Source organism: Muscardinus avellanarius, assembly GCF_963383645.1.
Source record: "Muscardinus avellanarius genome assembly, chromosome: 18".
Taxonomy (NCBI): Eukaryota; Metazoa; Chordata; class Mammalia; order Rodentia; family Gliridae; genus Muscardinus; species Muscardinus avellanarius.
In genome coordinates, this window is record NC_137804.1 from 40,812,600 (window position 1) to 40,827,805 (window position 15,206).

At 57.1% G+C, this 15,206-nt stretch overlaps 1 protein-coding gene across 1 annotated transcript in view; it reads left to right on the forward strand.

The window, feature by feature from the left end:
- Nucleotides 1-15,206, forward strand: part of MYO9B (myosin IXB) — a gene marked incomplete at both ends in the record, with an annotated part of 75,268 nt that overhangs the window by 42,690 nt on the left and 17,372 nt on the right. Inside the window, 9 exons of the mRNA XM_080714900.1 lie at nt 1,743-1,884; nt 2,004-2,208; nt 3,522-3,600; nt 6,221-6,334; nt 7,652-7,691; nt 9,888-10,010; nt 11,864-11,944; nt 12,620-12,730; nt 13,308-13,430. Of these exons, the coding sequence (XP_080571026.1) occupies nt 1,743-1,884; nt 2,004-2,208; nt 3,522-3,600; nt 6,221-6,334; nt 7,652-7,691; nt 9,888-10,010; nt 11,864-11,944; nt 12,620-12,730; nt 13,308-13,430 (1,018 nt within the window). The remainder of the gene's footprint in view (nt 1-1,742; nt 1,885-2,003; nt 2,209-3,521; nt 3,601-6,220; nt 6,335-7,651; nt 7,692-9,887; nt 10,011-11,863; nt 11,945-12,619; nt 12,731-13,307; nt 13,431-15,206) is intronic.

The following is a 15,206-nucleotide window of genomic DNA, read 5'->3' on the forward strand; positions in this document are numbered from 1 at the left end:
CACAAGAAAATAAAAAATACGCCAGGCACAGAAATAGAAAATAGGTATGATAATGTAGCCCAAAGATAGAAGCCTCTGGGTTCCATCCCCAGCACCACAAAAACAAATAAACAAATAAATAAATAAAAATGAATAGAACCGTACACTAGAGTCTCCCAGTCTCAGGAGCAGGAAGTCCAGAGTCGAGGTGTCTGACGATCATGTCCCCACATAGCTTCTGGGGAAGGACCCTACCTGCCTCTTCCAGCTTCTGGAGTCCTGGGCTCATAGCTGCATCCAGTAGTCTTGGACCGACCCACCCTTCCTTCCTTCCTTCCTTCCTTCCTTCCTTCCTTCCTTTTGTGTGTCTGTGTCTACTAGATATTGAAACCCCAGGACTATTTTTGTGTGTGTGTGGGCATTTCTACCTCCAGGCTATACTCCCAGACCCATTTTATATTTTATTTGGAAACAGGGTCTCACTAAGTTGCCAAGAGGCTCACTAAGTAGCTGAGGCTGGCTTCGAACCTGCGTGATCCTCCTGTCTCCGCGTCCCAAGTGCAGGGATTAAAAGCGTGCGGCACCTCACACGGCTTTCGAACCCTAGGGCTCTTCTACCTCTGAGCTATACTCCTAGCTCCTTTTTACTTTCTATTCTGAAATAGGGTCTGGCTAAATTGCTGAGTCAATCCTGGAACTCACAATCCTCCTGTCTGAGCTTTCAAGTTCTGGGATTGCGGTCATGTGCCACCAACACCCAGCTGTGTGTGTGTGTGTGTGTGTGTGTGTGTGTGTGTAAGAATTGAACCCAGGGGCACCCTACCACTGAGCTACACTCCCAGCCCTATTTGTTTGATTTGTTTGTTTGTTTGTTTTGTGGTACTGGGGTTCCTGGAAGCCCTTCTTCCTCCGGGCTACACTCCCAGACCTATTTTTATACTTTTTTATTTGGAAACGGGGCCTCTTAAGCCAGCACGGCTGGCTTCGAACCTGCGCGATTCTCCTGTCTCTGCCTCCCAAGCACTGGGATTTCTTTTTTTTTTTTTTCTTTTTTTTTTTTTTTTTTGGTGGTACTGAGGTGGAACCCAGAGGCCTCCTACCTCCGGGCTATACTCCCAGACCTATTTTCTATTTTATTTGGAAACAGGGTCTCACTAAGTTGCTGAGAGCCTCACTAAGTAGCTGAGGCTGGCTTCGAACCTGCACCATCCTCCTGTCTCAGCCTCCCAAGAGCGGGGATTACAAGCGTGCGCCACCACGCCCGGCCCAAGCACTGGGATTTCAAGCGTGCGCCGCCATGCCCGGCTTCTTTTTATTTTTTGAGACAGGCTCTCATCGAGTTGCCCAGGATGGCCTTGAACCTTGATCGTGCTGCCTCAGCCTCTTGAGCAGCTGGGAAGCATGCGCCCCTGCACCTGGCTGTGGTCACTGCATTTTGGTGGGGGGGCTCTCTAACTTCCCTTCGATTCTGTCTCTCTCTCCCCTTGCTCCCTCTCCCTCTGTCCTGCTGCCACGTGGGGAGGAGAGAGGGCATCCCGGGGCCGCGGGGCCGAGCGAGGCTTCTTCTGCCCCTTCCCTGGTCCCCAGCAGGTGCGTCACAGGCAGGTGGCAGGGTCACCGCGGCCTGTGCTGCCTGTGGCCTGAGGCTGTGGGTGCGCGCTGGCTCGCTGCCTCTCTGTTTCCTCCCTTGCTTTGCCTTCTCTCCCCCCCGGAGCCCCCGCGGCCTGCCCTGGCGGGCCCCTGAGCTTCCACTCTCTCCCCAGCTTCCCCCATGCCACGAGCCAGACACTGCTGGCCAAGTTCAAGCAGCAGCACGAAGACAACAAGTACTTCCTGGGCACCCCGGTCCTGGAGCCCGCCTTCATCATCCAGCACTTCGCGGGGAAAGTGAAGTACCAGATCAAGGTACCGTGGCCGGCCTGGGGACGCCTGGCATGGCCCGGGCCTGACCCCTCGCGTCAGGTCATGATGGGGCCCCAGCCCTGGACCTCGTGCTGCTGGCGACACCTGCGTCCTCCCTCCAGGACTTCCGGGAGAAGAACATGGACTACATGCGGCCCGACATCGTGGCACTCCTGCGGGGCAGCGACAGCTCCTATGTGCGCCAGCTCATCGGCATGGAGCCCGTGGCCGTGTTCCGCTGGGCGGTGCTGCGGGCCGCCATCCGGGCCATGGCTGTGCTGCGGGAGGCTGGGCGCCTGCGTGCTGAGAGGGCGGAAAAGGCCGCAGGTAGGACAGGGCCACCGCGTCCCTGCTCACCACCCCGTCAGCCAGGCTCCGCTCTGCCCGGAGACCCTGTGTTCTATGCAGTCAGCCCTCAGCGTCTGTGGGAGATGGGTCCAGGACCCCCAGGCGCCAAAACCCAGGGCACTCAACCCCTTCTATAAAACGGTGCGTGCACAAACCTATGGGCATCCTCTCAGAGAGTGAGAGGTGTGTGCGTATGTGTGTGCGTGTGCGTGTGCACGCACACACGCTCACATACAACTTAGGCCTCAGCAAGCTCGTGAGATCCTGTTTCAAAACAAAAAAATAATCCAGAGGCTGAGATTGGAGGATCTTAGTTCCCAGACAGCCTCAGCTAGTGAGGCCCTCCGCAACTTAGTGAGACCCTGTTTCAAAATAAAGAATAAAAAATAGGGCAGGGGGTGTAGCTCGGAGGTCGAATACGCCTGGGTTCCATCCCCAGACCCGTGAAAGAAAGAGAAAGAAAGAAAGAAAGAAAGAAAGAAAGAAAGAAAGAAAGAAAGAAAGAAAGAAAGAAGAGGAAGGGAGGAAGGGAGGGAAGGAAGGAGGGCAGGTGAGCTAGGGGTGTAGCTTGGAGATAGAATATCCTTGGGTTCTATCCCAAGTACCACAAAAATATAAAGATTAGCCAGGCATGTTGGCGCACACTTGTAATCCCCACGCTTGGGAGGCTGAGACAGGAGGATCTGGCAGGTTCGAAGCCAGCCTCAGCTACTTAGTGAGGCTCTCAGCAACTTAGTGAGACCCTGTTTCAATATAAAGTATAAAATAGGTCTGGGAGTATAGCCCGGAGGTAGAAAAGCCCCCGGGTTCCACCCCCAGGACCACAAATAAATATATATAGAGAGATTAAAACATAAAGTGAATGGGACTTGGGATGCTGCTCAGTGGTGGTGCACTTTCTTAGAGTGCCAGAGGTCTTGGGTTCCATTCTCAGCATCAAAACAAGAAAAAAAAAAAAATCCAGGTTAAAGAAACGAAGAATCTAAGCCAGGTGTGGTAGCGCACACTTGTAATCCCCACGCTTGGAAGGCCGAGACAGGAGGATCACACGAGTTCGAAGCCAGCCTCAGCTACTTAGTAGTGAGGCTTTCAGCAACTTAGTGAGACCCTGTTTCCAAAAAAAATATTAAAAAAGGTCTGGGAGTATAGCCCGGAGGTAGAAAGCTTCTGGGTTCCACCCCAAGTATCACCCCCCCCAAAAAAAAAGAAACGAAGAATCTGTATGGAGAAGTGGGGACTGCGAGGCTGGGGGAGACCCGCCCCATGGAACGCCTGCTCTGTGTCCTCAGCAGATGCGACCAGCCCCAGTGCCCGAAGCCACCCCGGAGAGCTGCCAAGAGGAGTCAGCACCCCATCAGAAAAGCTTTACCGGTGAGCAGGCCCGCGCGTTGTCAGTGGTTATCAGCACTGCTTCGGGTGCGGTGGCGGCGTCTGCGGTCCCCGCTACTCAGGAGGCTGAGGCTGGAGGATCGCTTGAGCCCAAGAGTTTGGGGACAGCTGGGACAACATAGCGAGACCCCTGCCTCAAAAAAAGGGGGGGACTCCTTCAGCCAGACAAGACAGGCAGCGCGTGCCTTGGCTCAGTAGGGCCACCCGTGCAGATGCCCCAGGGCACCAGGCCGGCTTTCCTCTCCACACTCAGAAATTCCCAAGGAGGGAGTCCCTAAAATTTCCCAGCCCTCTAGAACAGTGCCTTCTCCAGTGACCCCTGAAGGCGTGAGGGTAGAGGGGGCGCTGGCGCCACTGACCCTGCCATGCGGTGCAGTAGAGGCACAGGCACCAACGGTGTCTGGCATTTTTCCCGCTTCATCGAAGGCGGGTTTTTAATTGACTTTTCCAGCTGGGCGCAGTGGTACGTGTCTGTTATCCCAGTACTTGGGATTACAGGTTTAGGACCAGCCTCAGCAACTTAGTAAGACCCTCGGTAAGTTAGCAAGACCCTGTTTCTAAGTAAGACAATTAAGACAGGCTTGGGGTACAGCTTAGCGGTAGAATGCCCCTGGGTTCAGTCCCTAGTACCAAAAAATTAAACTGACTGTTTTACCGAAAAGTGAGCAGAAGGAGAGCCATTGCCTCGCAGGGCTTTCCGGGGTTTTTTGCTTTTGTTTTTTGCCCTGAAAGGCAGCCCGTGGCCTGCACTCTCAGTGTCCTCCCCAGGGCCCTGGCCCTCTGGCCACACGTCCTGCCCCAGAACACGTTAAGTTTATACAGATTCTCCCTTGCAGCTGCTCAATGCTAGATTTCTCATTTGACTGCTCTGAGGAGTTCGATATTAACGCTTTTGAGGACATCTTTGCTTTCTATGAAAGCAAGAAGTAAGTAGACACAAGGGCCTTCGAACCTGAGCCCAGGGAGGCACACCAGCAGGAGCCGTCCCCACGCCAGGAGAGCGGGCCGCGGCCCGGAGCGCAGCGCCTCTGCCAGGCCTCGGGAGGGTGGGCCACGCGGGGGCCTCTCAGAGCAGAGGGAGCCACGCTCTGTCGTTTCTGCTCCGTGCCTCCCTGGAGGGCGAGGGAGAGCAGGTAAGTGCGGCCTGGGCACCCGGCATGGTGCATGGAACACAGACTGCTGCCAGGGGGCCCCAGGCCAGTGGAGCCCAGACATGCCTCTAGAATAGGGACGGGGCCAGGGCGCAGCTCCGCGCCGGAGCGCTCGCCCAGCGTCTGTGGGACCAGTGCCCCAGCACCTGGACAGCAACCACAGCTGGAATGGGAGAGATTTTCAAAAGAAAAGGAATCTCACTTCCAGAAGTCCCGTCAGAGACATCTGTCACTTCGGTGCTCGATATTGCTGGGGTTTTTGTTTCGTTTTGTTTGGGGGCAGTACTGGGGATTGAACTCCGTCGTTCTACCTCCGAGCTACCCCAGCCCGGGGTCTTGCTGGGTTGCTCAGAGTCTCGCTACTTGCTGGAGGCTGTCCTTGAAACCTTCCCGTCTCAGTCTCCCGAGTCCTGGCAGGACATGCAAGTGTGCACCAGCGCACCTGGGGGCTCCTGGTCATTTCTGAGTCCCACCCCTAGCCGCTCTCGTTCTCACGCACGGGTACCCATGCCAGGCCTACAGTGCATGCCCACGGCCGGCCCCGAAGGCAAACGGAGCGGGCTCACTGTGTCTTGGGCTAGGGTCTCCGTGCCTTGGCCTGTGACAGGCCGTTCTCTGAACACTGACAAAGGGTGCTGAGCAGTGTCCCTGGCCACCAACCGCCAGAGGACCCCAGCACCTGCCCCGAGTCATGACCGTCCCTGGAGAGAGACAGCAGGGGCCAGGGAGAACCACGGAGTCCGTCTCCTGGCTCAAGGACTCAAGTTCATTCCGCCTGAGACCTTTTGCAAAGCCGGCCAGGAGGGTGACACGGCCCCAGAATTGTGGAGATGAGGTCCTTTGCTCCTGCACGGAGGCCTTTGGTCCGCTCTCCTCAGCCCTGCCCCGCCCCCCTCAGTTTCCAGCAGGCTGACACGGGAGGCTGCACGTTCAAGGCCAGCCTCAGCAGCATAGCAAGATTCTTGGCAACCTAGCAATACCCTGTTTCAAAAATAAAAAGGCAGGTTCGAAGCCAGCCTTGCTGGCTTAAGAGACCCTGTTTCCAAATAAAAAGATTTTATATATATATATATATATATATATATATATATATATATATATATGTCTGGGAGTGTAGCCCAGAGGTAGAAGGGTTTCCAGGAACCCCAGTACCACCAAAATTAATAATAACAAATTTTAAAAAAAATAAAAAGGGCTGGGTAACACACACACACATACGCATACAAAGATGTTTCCACGAGCCCAGCGACCGGTTGCAGGCCCTGTGTGCTGGGCATGGAGACAGCGACCACGCCTAGCCCAGCCCCACTGATGGGCGGCAGGCGTCCAGCCTCCTCCCACCCCAGCTGCATGTGTTGGCTCCAGTGGCCGGGGCCTCCCTGTGGGCTCTGGGCCTCCGGTGGTGGGCCAGGCTCTAACCCGCCTTCTCTGTCACTGGCCCCTCCCCTCAGCGATTTGCATAACCAAATCATCAGGAGCATCAAAGGACTGCCCTGGCAGGGCGAGGACCCCCGAGGGCTGCTGCAGTCCCTCAGTCGGCTCCAGAAGCCCCGCGCCTTCGTCCTGTGAGTCCCCTCCAAGTGCAGCCGCTGACCGCCGCCCCTGCCTGGGACCCGGCGGCGGCGCACACGCTGCGCTGCCTGCAGTTCTACCCTCGCGCCAGCCGCTGCTCGCCAGCCTCGGCCTCCGTGCACCTTCCCCGAGTTTGCGCTCTGCTCCAGGGCGCCGCAGGCCGCTCCTCCCTGGACCACTCTCTTTCTGACCTGGGGTGTAGCTTGCTTCACCTGCTTCGCCCTCTGAGCTTCAGAGGAGCCGTTTCACCTGAGCCCCGGCCAGGCCCGGAACAGCTGGAAGGGTCCAGAAGGCCCAGCCGGGCGTGGCTCCTGCTCCGCCACCATGAGGCCTGGGCACTCAGCATCAGCCTCCCTCCTAAAGCGGCGGCCACGGCCAGCAAGACGCCCCTGGGTGGCAGCGGGGCCCTAGCCCCTCGGGCACAGGCTGCCTGGGGGCGGTGCCCGTGCCCAACACAGCCTGTCTTTTTCTTTTTTCCCGTGATGGTGTCCTACTCCGCTGCACAGGCTGGCCACCTGGGCTCAAGCGCTCCTCCTGCCTGGGCCTCCCGAGGGCCTGGGACGCAGCCGCGCACCGCCAGGCCTGCCCAGAGCACATCTTTAAATCTGTTTGTGTGGTGCCTTGTTTTACCCCAGGGGACTTAGATGAAGCCTAGTGCAGCCTCAGGGGCCTAGCATAATCCACAGAGGTGAGCCTCCTGGTGACCGCACCTGTCACCCAGAGTCACGAGGCTGAAGCAGGCGGATCTTGAGTTCCAGGCCAGCCCGGACAATGTAGCAGGACTCTGTTTCAAAATAAGAAAAAGGGCTGGAGGTGCAGCTCAGTGGCAGAGCGCGCGGAGCTCCATTTCCCCCACTGCAAACAACTCAAAGGGGCCCGCGGTCCTCTGCCGGAGAGTCCTCGCCCTGCCGGCCTCGGGGCCACGGTCAGGGTCTCCCTAGGAGCCAAGCGTGGTGGGCACTCCTGTAATCCCAGAGCTTGGGAGGCTGAGAGAGGAGGCTGGCAGGTTTGAGGTAGCCTTAGCAACTTAGACCCTGTTTCAAAACAACAACAACAAAAGGCTGGGGGTGTAGCTCGGAGGCAGAACGCGCCCTCCACAGCCGCCCCTCGGGCGTGCTCCACCCGCTGAGGCCAGCGAGCCGGCAGAGGGCGGTGCGGGCGGCGTGGGGTCGGCGGCGTTCTCCACTGCACTCCTCTGTCTCACGCTCTCCCCTCTGCTGTCTAACCCACGAGGCGCGGCTTGCTGAACTAACCCAGATCCACGCGCTGTGCTTCTTGTGTTCACAAAACCGTTTTTAATATTTTGACAGGAAGAGTAAAGGTATCAAACAAAAGCAGAGCATTCCAAAGGTAAAACCCGCGCGGCTGCGCACAGACGCCTTGCCTATCCTTGCCGTCCCCGGCGCGCCTGGCTCAGGACATCGGTTGGGCCGGGAAGGGACGAGGAGGAGTGCTCTTAACCCCCTGGGGCTCGCTGTCCCCTCCCTCCCACCATCCGCCCGGTCTGGGATGTGGCTCGGGTTAGAGCCTGCCTCGCGTGCGCAGAGCCTGGGCTCCATCCTCAGCACCGCAGAAATAACAATCATTTCCCATGGTGAAATGGTACGGAGGTATATCTCCTGGGGTTCCCTAGAAGTAGGGCTTGAGTTGGGATACTGCACATGGGGTGTCGGGGCGCCCAGGGGATGAGGAAGAAGCCAGGCTCAGCTCGGCTGAAGCCACTCCTTGCTCTGATCCCACTGGGAGCCTGGAGCCTTGATGCCCCAGAGAGCTCGCCCTGCCATACCAGGGACCCTTCCCTTTGCCCTGAGCTTGTCACTGGCCACAGGCCACTGCTGGGGGACAGGCAGAGCTTCTCCCGGGCGCTCCAGCTAGCCTGATGTACATTCAGCCCTGGTATTCATGGGGGACAGCTCTAGGACCTCCAGGTACTAAAGCCTACAGGTGCCCAAGTCCCTTCTATAGAAGGGTGTGGTAGGCTGGGCGTGGTGGTACACACCTGTAACCTCAGTACTTGGGAGGCTGAGACAGGAGGGTCACACATTCAAGCCACCCTCAGTAACTTAGTGAGACCCTGTTTCAAATTTTTTTAAAAAAGTGAGCCGGGCGTGGTGGCGCACGCTTATAATCCCAGCATTTGGGAGGTTGAGACAGGAGGATCACGGTTCACAGCTAGTCTCAGCTACTTAATGAGGCCCTTTGCAACTCAGTGAGACTCTGTTTCAAAATAAAGAATAAAAAATCGGGCTGGAAGTTTAGCTCAGAGGTAGAATGCCCCTGGCTTCCATCCCTAGTACTGCCAAAAAAAATTTTTTTTTCAAGTAAAATAGAGCTGGGTGTGGTGGCATATGCCTATAATCCCAGTACGTGGGAGGCTGAAAGAGAATTACAGGTTTGAAGGCAGCCTCGGCAACGTGAGTGAGGCTTTCAACCACTTAGCAAAACCCTGTTCCAACTGCCAGTGTCACACACACACACACACACACACACACACACACACACACACACACACACACACACCCAGGTGTGGAGCCACACTTCTGTGATCCCAGTACTTAGAAGGCTAAGACAGAAGAATTGTAGGTTCGAGGACAGGCTTAGCAAATAGTGAGACTCTCATCAACCTAGTGAGACCCTGTTTCAAAACAAAACATAAAATCGGGTTGAGGGTGTAGCTCAGAAGTAGAATGCCCCCTGAGTTCAATCCCCAGTGCCATTTAAAAAAAAAATTAACAGGAGTCCAAGAAGAGCTTCTCAATCCAGTCCGCAGGCAGGACGGGCCAGGTCCTCCTGGCAGCTGACTGCTGGCCGGCACGTGCCGGCCGGGAGAAAGGATTTGGTGTCCCTGGGCCTGAGCCACAGGGTGACATGCAGCGGGCAGGCTGGACACGGCAGCGCTGGCTTCCTCCACTAACCCAGCGGAGGCGGCACTAGGGCCACAAAGAGGCTGTCAGCCAGGTGTGGGGGTGCATGCCTGAATCTCAGCCTCTCGGAAGGCTAAGGCAGGAGGAGCACAGGTTCAAGGCCAGCCTCAGAAACTTAGTGAGACCCTGTCTCAAAGTAAAATACAAAGGCCTCAGCTGGCCGTGGCGGTGCGCACTTGGAACCCCAGTACTTGGGAGACTCAGACCAGGAGAATTGCAGATTCAAGGACAGCCTCAGCAAGTAGTGAGACTCTCATCAACCTAGCGAGACCCTGTTTCCAAATAAATATAAAGCAGGGCCAGGGGTGTAGCTCAGAGACAGAATGCTCCTGGGTTCAATCCCCAGTACCACACACACACACACAAAAAAAAAAAAAATGCAGAGGGCTGAGGGGCTACGGCTCAGTGTTGGAATATCCTAATTTCATTCCCCAGAGTCTCAACAACAAAAGAAAGAGGTTACTCCCCCCACCCAGCCAGTGCCGTGGGTGCCGCCAGGCTCATTCCCCTGGCTCTGCCCTCACTCGGTCCTGAGGCCGCCCACCAGGCACCCGTCCCGTCCCCCCGCCCCGGAGATGTGTGGGCTGTGGCGGGCAGGCCAGACCCGATGCCTCTGTTCTAGAACCTGCTGGACTCCGAGTCCTTGAAGCTCATCGTCAGCATGACCCTGCACGACCGCACCACCAAGTCCCTGCTGCACCTGCACAAGAAGAAGAAGCCGCCGAGCATCAGCGCCCAGTTCCAGGTGAGCAGCCGAGCCCAGGCCCAGCGGGCACGCGGCACTGGCTCAGTGTGCTGCAAGGGGTTTGGCCCAGCGGAAGCCAGCAGCGCTCGGCCACGGCCTCCAAGGCCTCCCGGGGAGCACCGTCAGCCAGCTGAGACCCGGAGGTAGCACGTCAGCGAACATGAGCACTGAACCGTGGCCTCGGCTCGCATTTCCCCCTTTCTCCCTGGCTGCCAGGAAACTCAGGACACACTTATATGCAGGGACAGGGAGTTTGTAAGCTACTCACCCTGCTCACCATTAGCGCTCAGTTCCCTCCCCAGCTTTTTGGTAACGGCCTTATGTGGGAGCACCTACACATGTGGGAGCACTTACACGTCATTTTCGGAAACAGCAGGCAAGAGGTCGGGTTCCATCACTGGCACCTCAACAAACAAGAGACCAAAACCACCACCTCTTGTGGTCCCTCCTGAGTCTGATGTCCGTGTCCGTGTTTGTGGTGCTGGGGATTGAACCCAGGGGCCTCCTACCTCCAGGCTACATCTGCAGCTCTTTTTATCCCTCCATCTATCCATCCATCTCTCCTCCCTCCCTCCCTCCCTCCCTCCCTCCCTTCCTTCCTCTCTTTTTGTGGCACTGAACCCAGAGGTATCCTACCTCTGAGCTAAATCCCCAGCCTGAGTTTCCTGTTTGGAAGCAGGATCTCACCAGGTTGCAGAGGACCACACTAACTCGTCAAGGCTGGCTTCAAACCTGCAGCCCTCCCATCTCCGCCTTTCAAGTACCGGGATTGCAGGCGTGCGCCACCGCCTCCGGGTTATCTTACTATTTCAAAACAGAGTCTCACCAAGTGCAGAGGGCCTCATGAAGTTGCTGAGGCTGGCCTCGAACCTGCGATCCTCCTCTCTCAGCCTCCCAGATACTGAGATTACAGGCGTGCACCACCCAACCTAACATGTATCTTAAGTCACTGTAATCTGAGTTAGGGGTTTTGTTTTTTGTTGTTGTGAGGGTTTTTGTTGTTGTTGTTATTGTTGGTTTGTTTGTTTTTTGTGGTGCTGGGGGTGGAACCCAGAGGCTTCCCACCTCCGGGCTGCACTCCCAGACCCATTCTCTATTCTGTTTGGAAACAGGGTCTCACCAAGTTGCTGAGAGCCTCACCAAGCAGCTGAGGCTGGCTTCGAACCTGTGCGATCCTCCCGTCTCAGCCTCCCAAGTTGCGGGGATTACAAGCGTGCGCCACCATGCCCAGTGACCCCAGGGGCTTTCTACCTCCGGATATACTCCCAGACCCATTTTATACTTTATTTTGGAAACAGGGCCTCACTGAGTTGCTGAAAGCCTCATTAAGTAGCTGAGGCTGGCTTTGAACCTGTGCAATTCTCCAGTCTCAGCCTCCCAGGCACTGGGATTACAAGCGTGCGCCACCACGCCCAGCTATTAAGTTAGCGGTTTGGGCACTCACTCGCTATGCCAGTACTTGGGAGGCTGAGACCGGAGGATTTCAGGTTCAAGGTAAGCCTCAACAAGTAGACTCTCATTAACTTAGTGAAACTCAATTTCAAAATAAAAATAGCGCTGGGGATGTAGCTCAGAGGTAGGGTGCTTGTGGCTCAATCCATGGTACCACCAAAAAAAAAAAAAAAATCACCGGAGTTTAATCTGTTCCTTCCCTGGCCTTCACCTTCCTCATGAGGCAAAGATGATAAGAGTTGGGCCCTGAAAAGAAGCAGTTGTCAGCCAGAGGACCACAGCCCTCCTCCTCTACGCAGTCTCTGGCTGAAGCGCAGCTGCAGCAGACGCCCTGCCCCGGCCACGCATCCCCGCCCGCCTGCCCTCCTGGCATCCAGGCTCAGCGTTCTCTTCTTCCCCAGGCCTCCCTGAACAAGCTCCTGGCGGCGCTGGGGAAGGCGGAGCCCTTCTTCATCCGCTGTATCCGCTCCAATGCGGAAAAGGTGAGCGTCTGTGGTGTGGTGGAGACCCGCCCCGGACACTCCTGTCTCTGGCGGCCTCCGCAGGGACTGGGAGCATCACCAGGGCCCGCTCAGGGACCAGGACAGGCCTTGGGGCTGAGTGCCCTCCGTGACGCCGTGGGCGTCAACAGGCAGCAGCAAGGACCGGCCCCAAACAGGGACGCCATCTGGAAGGTGCAGCTCTGACCGGAGGGAGAGCGGAGGGTGTTCGTAGGCCCCAAGAGCAGCCAGCGTAGGCCCCAACCAGCAGCCAGGCTGAGGTTAGAGTCCTGGAGCTGAGCCGCTGCTCACACAGGGGCCACGGGCTCCACATGGGTGCCAGTGCGCGCCCTCCCCTCCCTCGCTCACCCCTCCATCTCTGCCACTCGGTCCCCAGCCCTCCCTGCCCCTGTGACACTGCTGCTGGCACCGGAGCCGGCTCTTCATCGTGCCCAAAGCCAGGGCCATGAGCTGTGGTCCGTGCCACACACCCAGTCAGGCTGCCCGCCTGCCCGCCCTGCTCCCCAGCAACAGGTCAGCCCCGGGACACTCTGTCTTCTGTGTGCAGAATCCCGCGGGATCTGCCTTCATCCTGGTCCTCTGTCCCTGTGTGCTAGACTTGCCAGGCATCCTGCCAGGCCAAGGGCGCCGGCCTTACCACTCACACATCCATTTCAGAAAGAACTGTGTTTCGACGACGAGCTGGTCCTGCAGCAGCTGCGCTACACAGGCATGCTGGAGACTGTGCGCATCCGGAGATCTGGCTACAGCGCCAAGTACACCTTCCAGGTGGGCCGCGCACAAGCGCACACGGGACCACAGAGACGCAGCCGAGGATGGGGCCCGCAGCTCCCTCTCTCCAGAGTCTAAACCCAGCAGCTACTTTATGACCAGGCTTTCCCAGCACAGCACCGTGAGCTCTGGGAAGAGACCAGTCCCTCTCACGGGGACACAAGTTCCCTTGGCACAGGCGGCTGGCCCCAACCCAGAGATACACTGTGAAACCAAGCCAGGAACTGCAGCTGCCTTTATTAAGTGTCTCCTGTATCAGTGTTAATTTGATTTCTCGTCGTTTTGTTTCAATTTTGTGGTGCCAGGGGTAGAACCTGGGGCCTCTCCGTGCTAGGCAAGTGCTAACCACTCAGCACCTCCCCGGTGCTTTTATACCCAGCTCTTTTATCCTGCCAGCCACCAGCTAGATCGTTGTGCCTGTTTTCCCAGTGTAGAAACTAAAGCCCAAGCCAGGTCTGTAGCTTAGCAATAGAGCGCACGCCTCGCATGCACAAGGTTCTTTGTTCCATACCCAGTCACACAAGGAGGAAAAAAAGGCTCACATAGGTCCTTGTTCTCGGCCCAAATCCCCTAGGACTTCACAGAGCAGTTCCAGGTGCTGCTGCCCAAGGATGCTCAGCCCTGCAGGGAGGTCATCTCCGCCCTCCTGGAAAAGATGGCTGTAGACAAGAGGAGCTACCAGATCGGGAAGACCAAGGTCAGCACGCCCACCGCGACCCGTGCAGGGCCCACCCGTGTCTCCGCGCGCTTCACACCAAGCTCTAATACTGCAGGGCTCGGGAGGAGCAAGGGGTCCCTTAGGGCCAGCGCTCTCATTCCTTCCTGGAACACAGTAGCGCAGCCAGGGTTGGGACTGCTGAGGCCACGCCCCGGCCACCGCTCGCTACTCAGCCTCCGTCACACGTGTGCTCACGGGTAGGACAGCAGCGGCCGTGCCGTTGGGCGGGTGTCCAGGCCAGGCAGTGAGCCGGGCAGTGGCCTCTGATCATCCGTTGACACGGCCTAATACCTGAGGCTGAGGGCTCACAAGGAAAGAGGCTTGTTGCGCTCCCGGGTCTGCACGTCCAGAGGCTGCTCCCCTCTGGAGACGGCCGCGCGTGGGGCACGTGGCATCAGGACAAGGAGTGCAGACAAGTGCGCCGGCGGCAGGAAGCGGAGAAAGGGCCAGGGACCCCTCGCTCCTTGTCGTCGTTGATGATTGTGGTACTGGGGATGGAACCCACACCCTCAGCCCTGTTTTTATTCTTTATTTTGGAACAGGGTCTCACTACGTTGTGAGACCTAAGTAGCTGAGGCTGGCCGCGAACCTGCGGTCCTCCTGTCTCAGCCTCCCAAGTTCTGAGATTACAAGCGCGCCCACCACTCTTTTAGAACAACTCGTGAGAGTGCAAGGGCCTCAGGATGGCTGCGCTAACCCTTCCCAAGGCCAGAGCCCGAGACTCATCACTTTGCACGACACCCTGCTGGGTTTGTGGTGCTGGGAGTGAAACCCGGGGCCTCACAGGTGCTGGCCAAGGGCCAACCCCTGAGCAACACCCCCTGGCCCTTTTTATTTTTAATCTAGAGATAGGGTCTTGCTAAGTTGCCCAGGCTGGCCTCCAACCTGCAATCCTCCTGCCTCAGCCTCCCCAGTGGCTGGATTATAGGCGTGTCCCACCGTGTCCCAGGTATGCTCTTCTTAAAGGTCCCAGCACTGCCACCCTGGGGACCAAGCCTCCAGCACATGACCCTTCAGGGGTGACCCCACCCAGAGCAAAGCACAGGGTCTGGCAGGCGGCCTTCACTGTCTCCCTCCCAGCACCACGGATCTGGGGGTAGGGTCATTGCCTCTTGTGTTTGGGGCACTGCTTGGCTGCCTGTGTATCACCAGCACTCACCTGTGCCCCGCCGGCAGCCTCCTCGTGTTAGAGACAACCAGCCCTGCAACCAGCAACTCCGCTCCCGGTGTGTGCCCTGCCCACACAAACAGCTGTCCATCGCAGCAGAATTCACAGTGCCCAGAATGTGGTGGGAACAGCCCGCATGGATGAATGGGCCAGCTCGGTGCGGCCCATCCAGGCAGGCAGATATTTGTATTCAGCCATAAAGGGGAGGAGCAGGCCAAACAGGAGAGGCACAACTGCAGTCCAGCTACCTGGGAGGTGGAGGCAGGAGGATTGTAGGTTCAAGGCCCGCTGTGCAGCTTAAATGAGACCCTGTCTCAAAATAAAATAAACGCCAGGCGTGGTGGCGCACACTTGTGATCCCAGCATTCAGGAGGCTGAGACAGGAGTATTGGGATTCCCAGAAGCCTCGGCTACTTAGTGAGGCCCTCTGCAACTCAGTGAGACCCTGTTTCAAAATAAAAAATAAAAAATCAGGCTGGAGGTGTAGCTCAGAGGTAGAAGGCCCCTGGGTTCTATCCCCAGACCCGCAAAAAAAAAAAAAAATGTGCCAGGGGTGTAGCTCAGTGGTAGAGCACCCATAGGTTTAC